General features: G+C 43.8%; 1 protein-coding gene across 2 annotated transcripts in view; it reads right to left on the reverse strand.

Moving 5' to 3' along the window:
• Positions 1–128: 128 nt before the first annotated feature.
• LOC121552433 (peptidyl-prolyl cis-trans isomerase FKBP1B) overlaps positions 129–12,640 on the reverse strand; it is a 29,637-nt gene continuing 17,125 nt past the window's right edge. For both annotated transcript variants that reach the window (XM_041865368.2, XM_041865369.1), the window contains 2 exons: positions 1,408–1,520; positions 129–1,267 (listed from right to left, as the gene is read on the reverse strand). In XM_041865368.2, the coding sequence (XP_041721302.1) occupies positions 1,139–1,267; positions 1,408–1,520 (242 nt within the window). In that variant the 3' untranslated portion in view covers positions 129–1,138. The remainder of the gene's footprint in view (positions 1,268–1,407; positions 1,521–12,640) is intronic.

Genomic DNA, 12,640 nt, shown 5'->3' on the forward strand with positions numbered 1-12,640 from the left:
TTAATGCTTATTTTTCGTATGATTGCTTATTTGCAAAGGAGAGTTAGAAAATTGTCTGAATATTAATCTATTCACAAGCGCTCAAGATCTTCAACACACATGACTCAAGTTCACAGATTTTCAATAAACACAGTTCTCACCATTTTTATTAAGAGTTGATTGATTAGTCATAGTATTCATAGGTTGTAAGAGTAGTACTTTACAGTGGATTTGGGTTTCTGATGGCCTTCGTTTGTTCCTATGTGATATTTTTGCAGTAAATGTTTACAAGGGATACAAAATGTACTAAACACAGAAACATCAGTTATCCTTATGCAGGGCAGGGGTTTTTCATCACCATGTGACCTGACCAGGTACAATTCCAGGGCCTAGTTGTAGCCCTACTTGTAGAGTGTTAAATTGTGTTACTTGGTGAGGTCTCATGTTCAAGGAAAACTCCTGACCCTTAAAGCTTTCAGCAGGACAGACCTTTATCAAAAGTGGCAATGCAGACAGTGGTTGGTAATGCCCAGTCAAGATACGACAGGGTTCTCCAAATCTGGTCCTGGAGAGCTACTGGAGTGTGCAGGCTTTTGATCCAGACCAGCACTAACACACCTTCAATCTGCATTCATACTGGGCTGGAACAAAAGCCATACCCAGTAGCTCTCCCGACCAGAGAAGAGGAACCCTGAGATACAGAGTGTTGTACTGTTACACCTTATTTGAGCTTTGAAAAACAGTAAGGCAGTGACTTTCCATTGCTATATATTACGGCATTCATCGGATGGTTCTATGTTTCTTTGTCATACACAGATTCAAGAAAATGTACAACCTAAAATGAAAGGGAAACATTTTGAAAAAGAACAACTATGCTCATGGACATCAAAAACATTAAAACAAAGAGGAAGCCAAACTATGGTATCATCAGTGTGTAAAAAGTCTAAAATCAGTTTAGCGGCAGGCAGCATCCATCTACAATGACACAAAGTTGGCAACAAAGCAGTAGATTCCTTTAAGTGTTGAGAAGTTGAAGATGCTAAAAATCAAAGGAGTGTTGGTCGATGGTGTGGGGCAGTGTTACCCCCTCAAAGGGAAGGTAGTGAGTGACCTTTTAGGCCCCAGTTGACCTTTCACCCTGACCCCAGAGAGGGGTCACTCACTCCAGCTTAAGGAGCTCAACGTCAAAGATGAGGGTGGCGTTGGGGGGGATGACACCAGGGTGACCTGTGGCTCCATAGGCCATATCCGGCGTGCAGGTGATTTTTGCCCGCTGGCCCACGCTCATCTGGGTGAGACAGAAAGGGAGGAAGACAACAAGTAGAGGAATTGTCAACACTTGCTTATCATGTGTTGCAATATTAACATAAAATATAATGAGTGCAGAGATGGCGTGGCACTTTCTGCTGTACGACAATGCCATCTCACCTGTGCGATTCCTTCCTCCCAGCCCTTGATGACTTCCTGTCGCCCGATCTTGAACTTGAAGGGCTTGTTTCTGTCTCGAGAAGAGTCAAACTTCTTCCCATTCTGCAGCATACCTGGCAAAGAGAAATCACACAAACACTTAACTCAATGATCTTCCTAGGTTCAGGTAGGTGTCTGAACGTTCTTGTTTATTCATGTATTCTGCTTTATAAGAGTACTACCGTGTACACGTGAGTGTGCTTGTGGAATCACTTGAACACAAAACAAGGCCTACACAAGCATATTTTCCACACAAAGATCAATTCCCTTCAAGTCATTCGACCTTTTCCCCTCAAAACAAACTGAAATGTAACAGAGTGCTGTTTTGCATGAGGTCAGGAAATCACTGCAAGAAATACTGTCTTGAATGCCTCGGAATCATAGCGTTCCAAATTCCAACATCAAAGGCTTCGGGAAAGGCGGATTCTGATAACAGGGCTGGCACTAAAACAGGAGTAATTCCACTGGGCTTCCTTATCCAGGTCCTGGGCTCAAATGAACAAAGGGAATGTGAAATATGAGGCAGTGGCCTAATTCTTTCTGTGGATTATCTCTGACGGTTAACTAGGCCATGTCTAGACTGCATCTAGACCACAGGGGAAACAGACAAAGACAGACAGACAGGGAGAAACAGTAGTGGCACAACAATGAATGTGCACATGAAAATCTGTCCATTCAGGCATGCTAAGAACGTTAGGTCCACTAAACACTTCCACCAGAGGAACTGAGGCAGAGACACTGTGCGTGTGCAGAACATACTTAACCATTTTACCTTTCACAGGCCTGGGTAGAATACTGACAAGTATTACTGAGACAAAATCCTAATGATAATAATCCAGGGCAATGTGGCTGCAGCCATGTGAGAATGTTGCTCATGGAAAGGCCTATTTGGGCTTGCAGAAATCAGACCATTAGAAATACAGTAATGATAAATATAGGATATTTCCTAGCCCTACAGTAAATTGAGAAATGTTGATGTCAACATTAAGCAGACATATGGGACTATAATAACACCTGCAGAAGGGTAGACTTTTCCAGAAGCAGCCATGGTTGACCGATCCAATCTCACCTGTCCCACGGTATTATGTCACAGTAACCATGAACCTTGTTGCCCCAAACAGCAAATATTGCTGAATGAAGACCAAAAAAAAACTGCAACAAAACCCATGACAGTTCAGCATGTCAATCTGAGGAACTTGTCACATCTCGTAAAATAATCTCTAATGTGCGTTTACCATCGTTTCCAAGTTGTAGTAAAATAACATGATTCATTTCTACCACCATCACAGTAGAGACATAACAGCAGCGTAAATAGTTGGCAATAAAACTAGCCTAGCGTGCTAACCCCAGTCAGTCGGGAGACGGTTCACCCAGAGAGATGTGAGTTTTGTACAGTACTGGTTGCTTCTCCTCTTTCACTTCCCCCTAAACTTAGTAGGACCGCAGGCTTCCAGGAATTCATGCCTGTGGGGCCACTGGGCAGAGGTCCAAGCCTGGAGCCGACGGGTCCACAGACCACACAGTGATTACCATCTGTTAATACTGTCGCTCCCCTGGCCAGACTGGTTACAGGCACAGTGAAGTGCTCCTGAAGATGGAAACATTAGGTCCCATATTTCAAATAAAAAACACAGTGAAACAGGGCTAGGATGTTTATTTCATATGCAGGCTGGGAATTGCTAGGGACCTCACGATACGATATTATCACCATACGACATGTATTGCGATTCTCACAATTCTGTATGTATTGCGATTCGATACTGTCATTTTATTGCCGTTCGATGTTCCAAACATCTTGCTCACCATATGTCTGCTGCAGAGGGACAAAAGAGTCATGAAAATAAAACCTGTAAAAACAAATTGGCTCCCTATTTAAAAAGAAGATGGAGAACAGGCTATGAAGGAAACATACTGGAGTTTTGGTGCAGGTACAGCAAACTAGAACAAAAATAATATTGCGATATTGTCAAAACAATACGATAAATCGTCAAAAATAATATCCTGATATGTAACTATTTTTTTCTCCCACATCACTAATGCAATATAGGTCCTATTGTCTCCCAAGCAGGAATTATATGGCCAGTTACAAAGTAAAGTGGTCCTTAGTATGAAATTATTAAGACTCCTTTGCTGAATGGGTGAAAAGTTGGCTGTTTTTCAAAAACACAACTTAACCTATGTCTACCAGTATACTAAACATTAGTATACCAAACATTAATATTGAGTTGCACCCCATTCTTGATACACACGGAAAACTGTTGAGTGTGAAAAACCGAGCAGCGTTACAGTTCTAGACACAAACTGGTGCGCCTGGCACCTACTACCATACCCTGTTCAAAGGCACTTAAATCATTTGTCTTGCCTATTCACCCTCTGAATGGCACACCTACACAATCCATGTCTCAATTGTGCAAGACTTCAAAATCCTTCTTTAACCTGTCTCCTCCCCTTCATCTACACTGATTGAAGTGGATTTAACAAGTGACATCAATAAGGGGGTTCATAGCTGTTACCTGGATTCACCTGGTCAGTCTATGTCATGGAAAGAGCAGGTGTCTTAATGTTTTGCATATTAAGTGTATATACGCAGCTTGGAGAGTAAAGCCCACCCTATCTGACAAACTCTACATACTATTCCCAGTCTGTTTGAGTTGGGGTCGTTCCAAAACAAGTTTTAAGAAAATAAAGCCAGTCCAATAATTTATCTTCCTGCAAAAGAGACCCAGACCCTTAACTATCTGACTACAAAATGCAGAGAGCCCACCTCATCTTGGTTGAGTCAGGGTGGGGTCATATGAAAATAAAACCAGGCTTCTTCCTTCCCTGTTACTACAGCACAGTCCCAGACCCTCTTGTATATCAGGCAGGCGATGAGTTACTAGTAGACAGTGTAGAAAGCATGACAAACTGGGCCGGCTTAATCCCTGGTTCTCTGCTTGGGTTGGGGATTAAAATACCCAGGGAAGACCCATGTGTGTCCCTAATGCCACCCTATTCCCCATATAGTGCACTATACATTAGGCCAGAGCCACACAGGGTTGCCACATTGGGTTCTTGCTAAATGTAGTGCACTATATAGAGAATAGGTCACCATTTCATTTTTGGCCCCCAGACCCTCTTGAGTAGTGTGGGATCTCAGAGGGACTCAGGCTGTCCAGCCTTTATACTCTGTTTACTGTATCTGTGTCTCAGACCTCACGTCACACACACAAGCCCCTCGTCCCCCGGGGACCAGAGATGTAAGGAGATAGCTTACGTGTGCTATCTGTCTGCAACATGCTTTTATAGACGTCAGCACATCATGGGGCTGCGAACAACTATATGTCGACAGAAAAATATCTGTTTGTGCTTCGTCGTTCACATATCAGCAGGATCCTTGTCACTAAGTGGTGTTACACGTAATGAGACAGCTCCGATATAGACCTGCAGCTTTAATGTCATGGTGTAAGCAGCATGTTGCTATACTGTAGTGCTAATTAGCACAGTCTCTGCTGCTCTGTACTCTCATAGCACCTCGTCTCAATAGGCCTAATCATTCAAATACATGAGAAAGAAGCACTGCTGGGAGTCAGAGTGTGGCAGTCAGCCGTGCTTTTAGTAAGTGGTTTTATCTACTTTGATTGAGTTGGCTAATACACTACAGTACTGTACGGGGGTTTAGTAGGACCATACCATCCGTACAGTAATGAAAAGTAATGGAAATATAATTATAATAATTGTACACAACGCTTTAAAGTATTCCGAGGAATAAGTGAAGGTGTGGAGAGAAAGGCTAGGACTACTATCTGTGAGCTATATTTAACCGTACTGCACTATGGTTCCCACACTGATCAGTATGCTGTTCCATCTCCCAGTCTGGGATGCAATCCCAACTCCTGCTGGGCTGTGTCAAATCAAAATCCAAAATCAATGAAGCCTGGGCCCTGATGGATAACATGGCCTCTTGCCCATTACTCACCTACTGCCTGCCAGCAGTTGATATACAGCGGATGTAGAAATGTACAGTATCAGTATGAATATATCTAAATATAGAGCGATGAACAGAGTGCAAATGCAGTATAGTGCAGTTATTTTGTGTACGATGTTCAGAGATGGCTTGTGCAGCATAAAGTGCATAGTCCTTTAGTCTCTATGGGCCAGATAGCTGCTTGGTGAGGGCCACAGCCCAGGGGAAGAAACATTTCAGGTGGTGGGAGGTTTTGGTCATGAGTGACCTGAACAGCCTACCAGAAGAAGGCTGATTCACAATTTTTCTATCAGAATATTATTTATAAAGATAAGCATTATATTGTTAGATTATAGTAGTAACTCTTGTAGACCTAAAACATTCTTCCTCACCTGAAGTTCAACTGTCGGAGTGCTGGTGAGCTAGGGCTGCACGATATGGGCAAAACATTTAATAGCAAATGTTTTAACCAAATATTGCGATCGCGATTTGACATGCGATATAGATCTAAACACTTGGGTGAACTGTTGGAATCATAGTACTAGAATGATTTATATTAAGAAGCAAAGTGTAAAGCAGCATGGTTCTTTTTTCAAACAATCTGACTGCATTTGACCTAGCAGAACAGCATGCAAATTTATAGTAAATCTAAAAGTGGGGAGGAGGAACTGTGCTGCTTGAGTGACAGGGGGCGAGGCTTTGTGTGTGGGAAGCAGCTGCAAGAGGATTATACACAGAGTGTACAAAACATTAGGAACACCTGCTCTTTCCATGACATAGACTGACCAGGTGAATCCAGGTGAAAGCTATGATCCCTTATTGATGTCACCTGTTAAATCCACTTCTATCAGTGTAGATGAAGGGGAGGAGACAGGTTAAAGGATTTTTAAGACTTGAGACAACTGAGACATGGATTGTGTAACACATTTAACATAACATTTAGTCATTTAGCAGACGCTCTTATCCAGAGCGACTTACAGTTAGTGAGTGCATACATTATTTATTTTATTTTTATTTTTCATACTGGCCCCCCATGGGAAACGAACCCACAACCCTGCCGTTGCAAACACCATGCTCTACCAACTGAGCTACATCCCTGCCGGCCATTCCCTCCCCTACCCTGGACGACGCTGGGCCAATTGTGCGACGCCCCATGGGTCACCCGGTCGCGGCCGGCTACGACTGGATTCGAACCAGGATCTCTAGTGGCACAGCTAGCACTGCGATGCAGTGCCTTAGACCACTGCGCCACTCGGGAGACATAATGTATGTGTGCCATCTAGAGGGTGAATGGGCAAGACAAAATATTTAAGTGCCTTTGAACGGGGTATGGTAGTAGGTGCCAGGCACATCGGTTTGAGTGTGTCAAGAACTGCAACGCTGCTGGGTTTTTCATGCTCAACAGTTTCCCGTGTGTATCAAGAATGGTCCACCACCCAAAGGACATCCAGCCAACTTGACACAACTGTGTGAAGCATTGGAGTCAACATGGGCAGCATCCCTGTTGACCGCTTTCGACACCTTGTAGAGTCCATCCCCTGACGAATAGAGGCTGTTCTGAGGGCAAAAGGGGGTGCAACTCAATATTAGGAAGGTGATCCTAATGTTTTGTACATTCAGTGTAGATGAATGCAATGCTTTACTATAAAGGGGGGGAAAAAATCTCCCCCTTCCAGCACCCCCAAATCAAAACATCTTCCTGCGGCTATGAAGAGAGAAAGAGAGCGACCGAGATAGATAGAGAGACGGAGATAGATTGAGGGAGAAAGAGAGAGATACTGCTGTGCTCAGGCCTTGTCTCCTGCAGTATTCTATATAAAGGCCTGCAGCTGTGTTGATGTCTGCAGGGCAGTTGACCCTATTACTGGAGCGCGAATGCAAAGTCTGCATTCTCTCTCTCTTTTTTAGTCTCTCTCTATCTCTCGTAATTCAATTCAGTAGACTTTGACATGGCAAGTTAAATGACTTACATTGTCAAAGTACACATTTAACAACAATGGTGGGACCAACAGCAATAAGGCATCAATAATAGTAGTAGTAGTGGAAATGGTATTACCATTAACAGCAACTACAACAATATTAATGATAATGATAATAATAAATTAAAGCAATAGTAGTAGGCCAGTCAACGTGACTGAAAAGCCGCATGGTATGAAAGCCAGAACAAAACGGCAAATATTATTGACATTATATTGCATTTTTCACTGGCCGTCCATCAGGTTGTGGCAGAAGACCACATACAGTATTTGGCTGCCAAAACTGCACATTTTGGCTTTTCACCCAATAAATACTTGTTTTTTTTTTCTTCATCTTTAATAGTTTCAAATTATTTGTGCTGAATGATAATTTTGGGAAAGAAAGATTCTCTTAGATCTGAGGATTTGTCACAGTGTAAACAGCGTTTCCCAAACTCGGTCCTCGGGATCCCAAGGGATGCACATTTTGGTTTTTGCCCAAACACTACACAGCTAATTCAAATTATCAAAGCTTGATGATTAGTTGATTATTTGAATCAGCTGTGTAGTGCTAGGGCAAAAACCAAAACATGCACCCCTTGGGGTCCCGAGGACCGAGTTTGGGAAACTCTAGTGTAATAGGAAATGCAGCTCTGTCTCTACCTGTGCACAGCCTGTCCTCTCTGGGCAGTCAGGTTTGCCTGTGACGACCGGTTTCTATGGCCAGACTGCTCACTGAGTCTGTACCTAGTTAGTGTTTTCCTCAGTTTTCTATCAGTCACAGCGGTCAGATAGTCTGCCACCATGTATTGTCTGTTTATAGCTAAATAGCATTTATTTAGATTTTTTGTGGTGTCTTTCCAGTAGGTGATATATTTTTCATTTTGCTTTGTGATAATTAGGTTGGGACAGATTTTCTGAGTTCTGTCCTGAGGCTCTATGGGGTTGGTTTGGGTTAGTGAACTGAGCCCCAGAACCAGCTGGCTGAGGGGACTCTTCTCTTGACATTGTAGGGTTGTGTGATAAAATGTTTCAGGGTTGCTTGTTTTTAGATGGTTGTAACATTTGATGGCTCTTTCTTTTCCAATTCGAATAAGGAGGCGGTATTGGCCCAATTCTGCTCTACATGCGTTATTTTGAGTTTTTATTTGCACTTGCAATACACTTTTTTGGATTGGATGTTTGTCCCATTTGGTAAATTCATTATCAGAGAGTGGACCCCATACTTCGCTGCAATATAGAGGAATTGGTCCTATAACTGATTGGAACATGTTGAGTCAGATTCTAATTGAAATTTCGATTTTAATGTTCCTTTTAATGGCACAGAAAGCTCTTCTTGCTTTGTCTCTCAGCTTGTTCACAGAGCCCAATTCTGACAGAACCTGTGCAGATGATCTAGGTCAGGGATCATCAACTAGATTAAGCCGCGGCCTATTTTTTTCTTGAGCGAATGGTCGGGGGGCCGGAACATAATTAAGCAATAAGGCCCGAGGGGGTGTGGTATATGGCCAATATAACACGGCTAAGGGCTGTTCTTATGAACGACGCAACGCGAAGTGCCTGGATACAGCCCTTAACCATGGTATATTGGCCATATACCACAAACCCCCAAGGTGCCTTAATGCTATTATAAACTTGTTACCAACATAATTACAGCAGTAAATAAATGTTGTCATACCCGTGGTATACATACTGATCAGCATTCAGGGCTCAAACCACCCAGTTTATAATTACAAATAATTTGTAGACTGCATATTGACTGCAAGAAGCCCAAACAGATATAATGTTTGACTAAAACATAATCATTTCAAACCTTGCTTACATTTGTATATGATCACGTGTCACTCTATTACTGTTTTTACAGTCATGTTTTAATTTGTTTTGTTTTTTTGCTCAGAAAACTCGGGGGGCCAAATAAAACAACTTGCGGGCCAAATTCGGCCCGCGGAACACCAGTTTACCTTGCAAAAGTATTCGCCCCCCCTTGTCGTTTTTCCTATTTTGTTACATTACAACCTGTAATTTAAATTGATTTTTATTTGGATTTCATGTAATGGACATACACAAAATAGTCCAAATTGCACACAGGTGGACTTTATTTAACTAATTATGTGACTTCTGGAGGTAATTGGTTGCACCAGATCTTATTTAGGGGCTTCATAGCAAAGGGGGTGAATACATATGCACACACCACTTTTCCATAATTTATGTTTTAGAATTTTTTTTAAACAATTTTTCTTTTTCATTTCACTTCACCAATTTGGACTATTTTGTGTATGTCCATTACATGAAATCCAAATAAAAATCAATTTAAATTACAGGTTGTAATGCAACAAAATACGAAAAACGCCAAGGGGGATGAATACTTTTGCAAGGTACTGTAGATTTTGCCTTTGTTTTGGTTGACTTGTTTGTCAATTAGAGGGTATAAATGTGGTCTGTTATGCGGTAATTCTGTGAAAATCCAATCTGGCTTCTGCTCAGGATGTTGTGTTCATCAAAGAAATGAATTAGTCTGCTATTTATGATACTGCAGAGAATTTTCCCCAAGTTGCTGTTAACGCAAATTCCTCTAATTATTTGGGTCAAATTTGTCAAATTTGTTATAGATTGGTGTGATCAATCCTTGGTTCCAAATATCGGGGAAAATACCTGCAGTGAGGATGATGTTGATGAGTTTGTGTATAGCCTATTTGAATTTGTGGTCTATATAACTGATCATTTAAAATACTAATCAGCACCGCAGGCCTTTTTCGGTTGTAGAGTACATTGTTTTTTCAATAATTCTTGTTCTGTAATTGGGGTATCCACAGGATTCTGATAGTCTGACCACTGATTCAAGGATTTGTAATGTCTTGTATATTTTTTTGTTCTCGCTATATTGCTGTAGAGGTTTGCAAAGTAATTTCTCCACATATCACCATTTTGGATTGCCAATTCCGTCATGATGTGGTTTGTTTAATTTATTCAAATTCTCCCAGAAGTGGTTTGATTCAATGGATTCCTCAATTATATCCATCAGATTTCTAATGTGCTGTTCCTTTTTGTTCTTAGGGTGTTGTGATGTCACGAGAGGCTGTGTCCTGGAGGGACGTTACATCCCCCTGAGGTGGCTGCAAACCCAGACAGCTATGGCTCCATCTGCTGGTATGGTCGGGAACTCCACCCCTCTATGGCCAATCTTCCCACGCAGCTGAAACAAATGAGGAGCTGATGAGCTGAAGGTTTGGGAAGGGAAGAGACACAGTCTCCAACCTGGGCTCTCTGGAGGACAAGAGTGCTGCACGTCCACTCCCATGAGGAATATAAGGATTGGGAGATACTTACCTTTGGGAAATACTCACCTTTGGATATATGCACCTGTGGAAATACGTGAGAGACATTTGGAAGGACTTTTGGCTGGGTTGGCCACTAGCTGCAACGTGGACTACAGTAAGGCTGGGGAAAAGTTATCTGAGCGAGTGAGAATTATGATTTTGGTTGTGGAAGAGACATCCCTGAACTGTTAACCCTTAAAGAGCCACAAGAGAACAGAATTTTGTTATATTTTCGTTAATTTCCCAAGACCTATAATAAAATCCTTGTTTTGTTTGAACCTTGTCTCCTTGCACTACTTGAGCAATCCCGCTGAAAGCTGTGTAGCCTCTCGTGACGTCACAGATGGTGGAGAATACAGGCACGCCAGCGTTAATAGTGCATGTCAGAGGAGGATACCAAGGTTTGATCACCCAGTTTTCCAAGTTGGCCGTAGGCTCCCGCCGACTGAAATGGAGGACATATTGAAAGCCCTTGTTGCTGGCCAGCAAGCCCAGATGCAAGCAAACGTGGCTCTCTTGGAGGAGCAAAAGAAAGCCAACCTTCTGAAGGCAGAGGAATTGCAGTTGCAGAGACAGAGGGTTGTCCAAAATACCCGCCCAATAAAGGCAAGTGACTTTATATCTAAGATGGGAGCTACCGATGACATTGAGGCATACCTGCATGCATTTGAGGCCACGGCCACTAGGGAAGCCTGGCCCAAGCAACAGTGGGTTGGTCTGTTAGCCCCCTTTCTAACCGGGGAATCGCTGAATGCTGTCCGGGACCTGGGCCCTGACCAGGTTACTGACTATGATGCCCTGAAGTCTGAGATCCTCAGCAGATATGGACTCACAAAGTTTGGTATGGCCCAGCGCTTTCACAGCTGGACCTTCCAACCAGACCAACCTCCTCGGGCGCAGATGCATGAACTTGTCCGAATCGCAAGGAAATGGCTGGATCCGCAGAGGAATACAGCAGCGGCGGTGGTGGAGGCCGTTGTGGTGGATCGTTACCTACGCGCCCTGCCTTATGAGGCAAAACGGTTCATCAGTCAACAGGCCTTGACCACGGCTGATCTGACCGTGGAAGCTGTGGAAAAGTACCAGGCCACAGCGGAGATGCTGAATGCTTCCCGAAAAGACCCCAGGAGTGTGGCCCCACCACAAATGGGAAGAACCCGTCCAAAGGACCCCCAAGGTCTCGAACCCAGCCACGTCAGGATTTATCCCGGCTCCAGGGGGGAGCCAGAAACCAGGCGGGTCCAAGAAGAGTACACCAGGAGGGGAAACTCGACAGTGTTACCGGTGTGGGGAGATGGGACATATCTCCTGGCAGTGTGGGAAACCAGCCGATGAACCTATGCCCACTGCGGAGTCCTCCAGCTCAGCACCCACACACCGTTTTGCCTCGCTCTTGGGAGTCGTAGATGGCGGCCCAGATCGACCCCCCCACCTGCCCGGTAACTGTGAATCACCATGATGTGGAGGCCTTACTGGATTCTGGTAGCCGGGCCACCCTGGTGCGTAAGGGATTTGGTGGGCCCAACGTGTCTGACCCCGGGAAAGTCCTCCCAGTTTCCTGTGTCCATGGGGGACACCAGAGAATACCCCATTACTGAACTTACAATGACCAGCACACGGGAACCATACACACGACGGCGTGGGGTGGTTGATTCCCTCCCCGTCCCTGTCCTAATTGGACGAGACTGCCCAGCCTTTTACCCACTCTGGAGAGAGTCGCAGGAGAGGATAACCCGAGTACCTCGGAAACGGAGAGGCAAGACTCATCCTGGGAAGGCTCCGGTGCAATCCTCCGAGTTACTCACTCCCGCCCGGGCTCTGATAGGGATGGCAGGTGCCCAGACCGACACAGAGACGGAGCTACAGAATCTGGACAAAGAACTGTCTGGTCTGAAGGGGACCGCTGAGAGGTATCGTTTGTTAAAGCAACAGTTAGACATGAAGACAGAAGAGTTAGATATCCTCCAGGCTAAATC

This window comes from Coregonus clupeaformis, chromosome 36, assembly GCF_020615455.1.
Source record: "Coregonus clupeaformis isolate EN_2021a chromosome 36, ASM2061545v1, whole genome shotgun sequence".
NCBI lineage: Eukaryota > Metazoa > Chordata > Actinopteri > Salmoniformes > Salmonidae > Coregonus > Coregonus clupeaformis.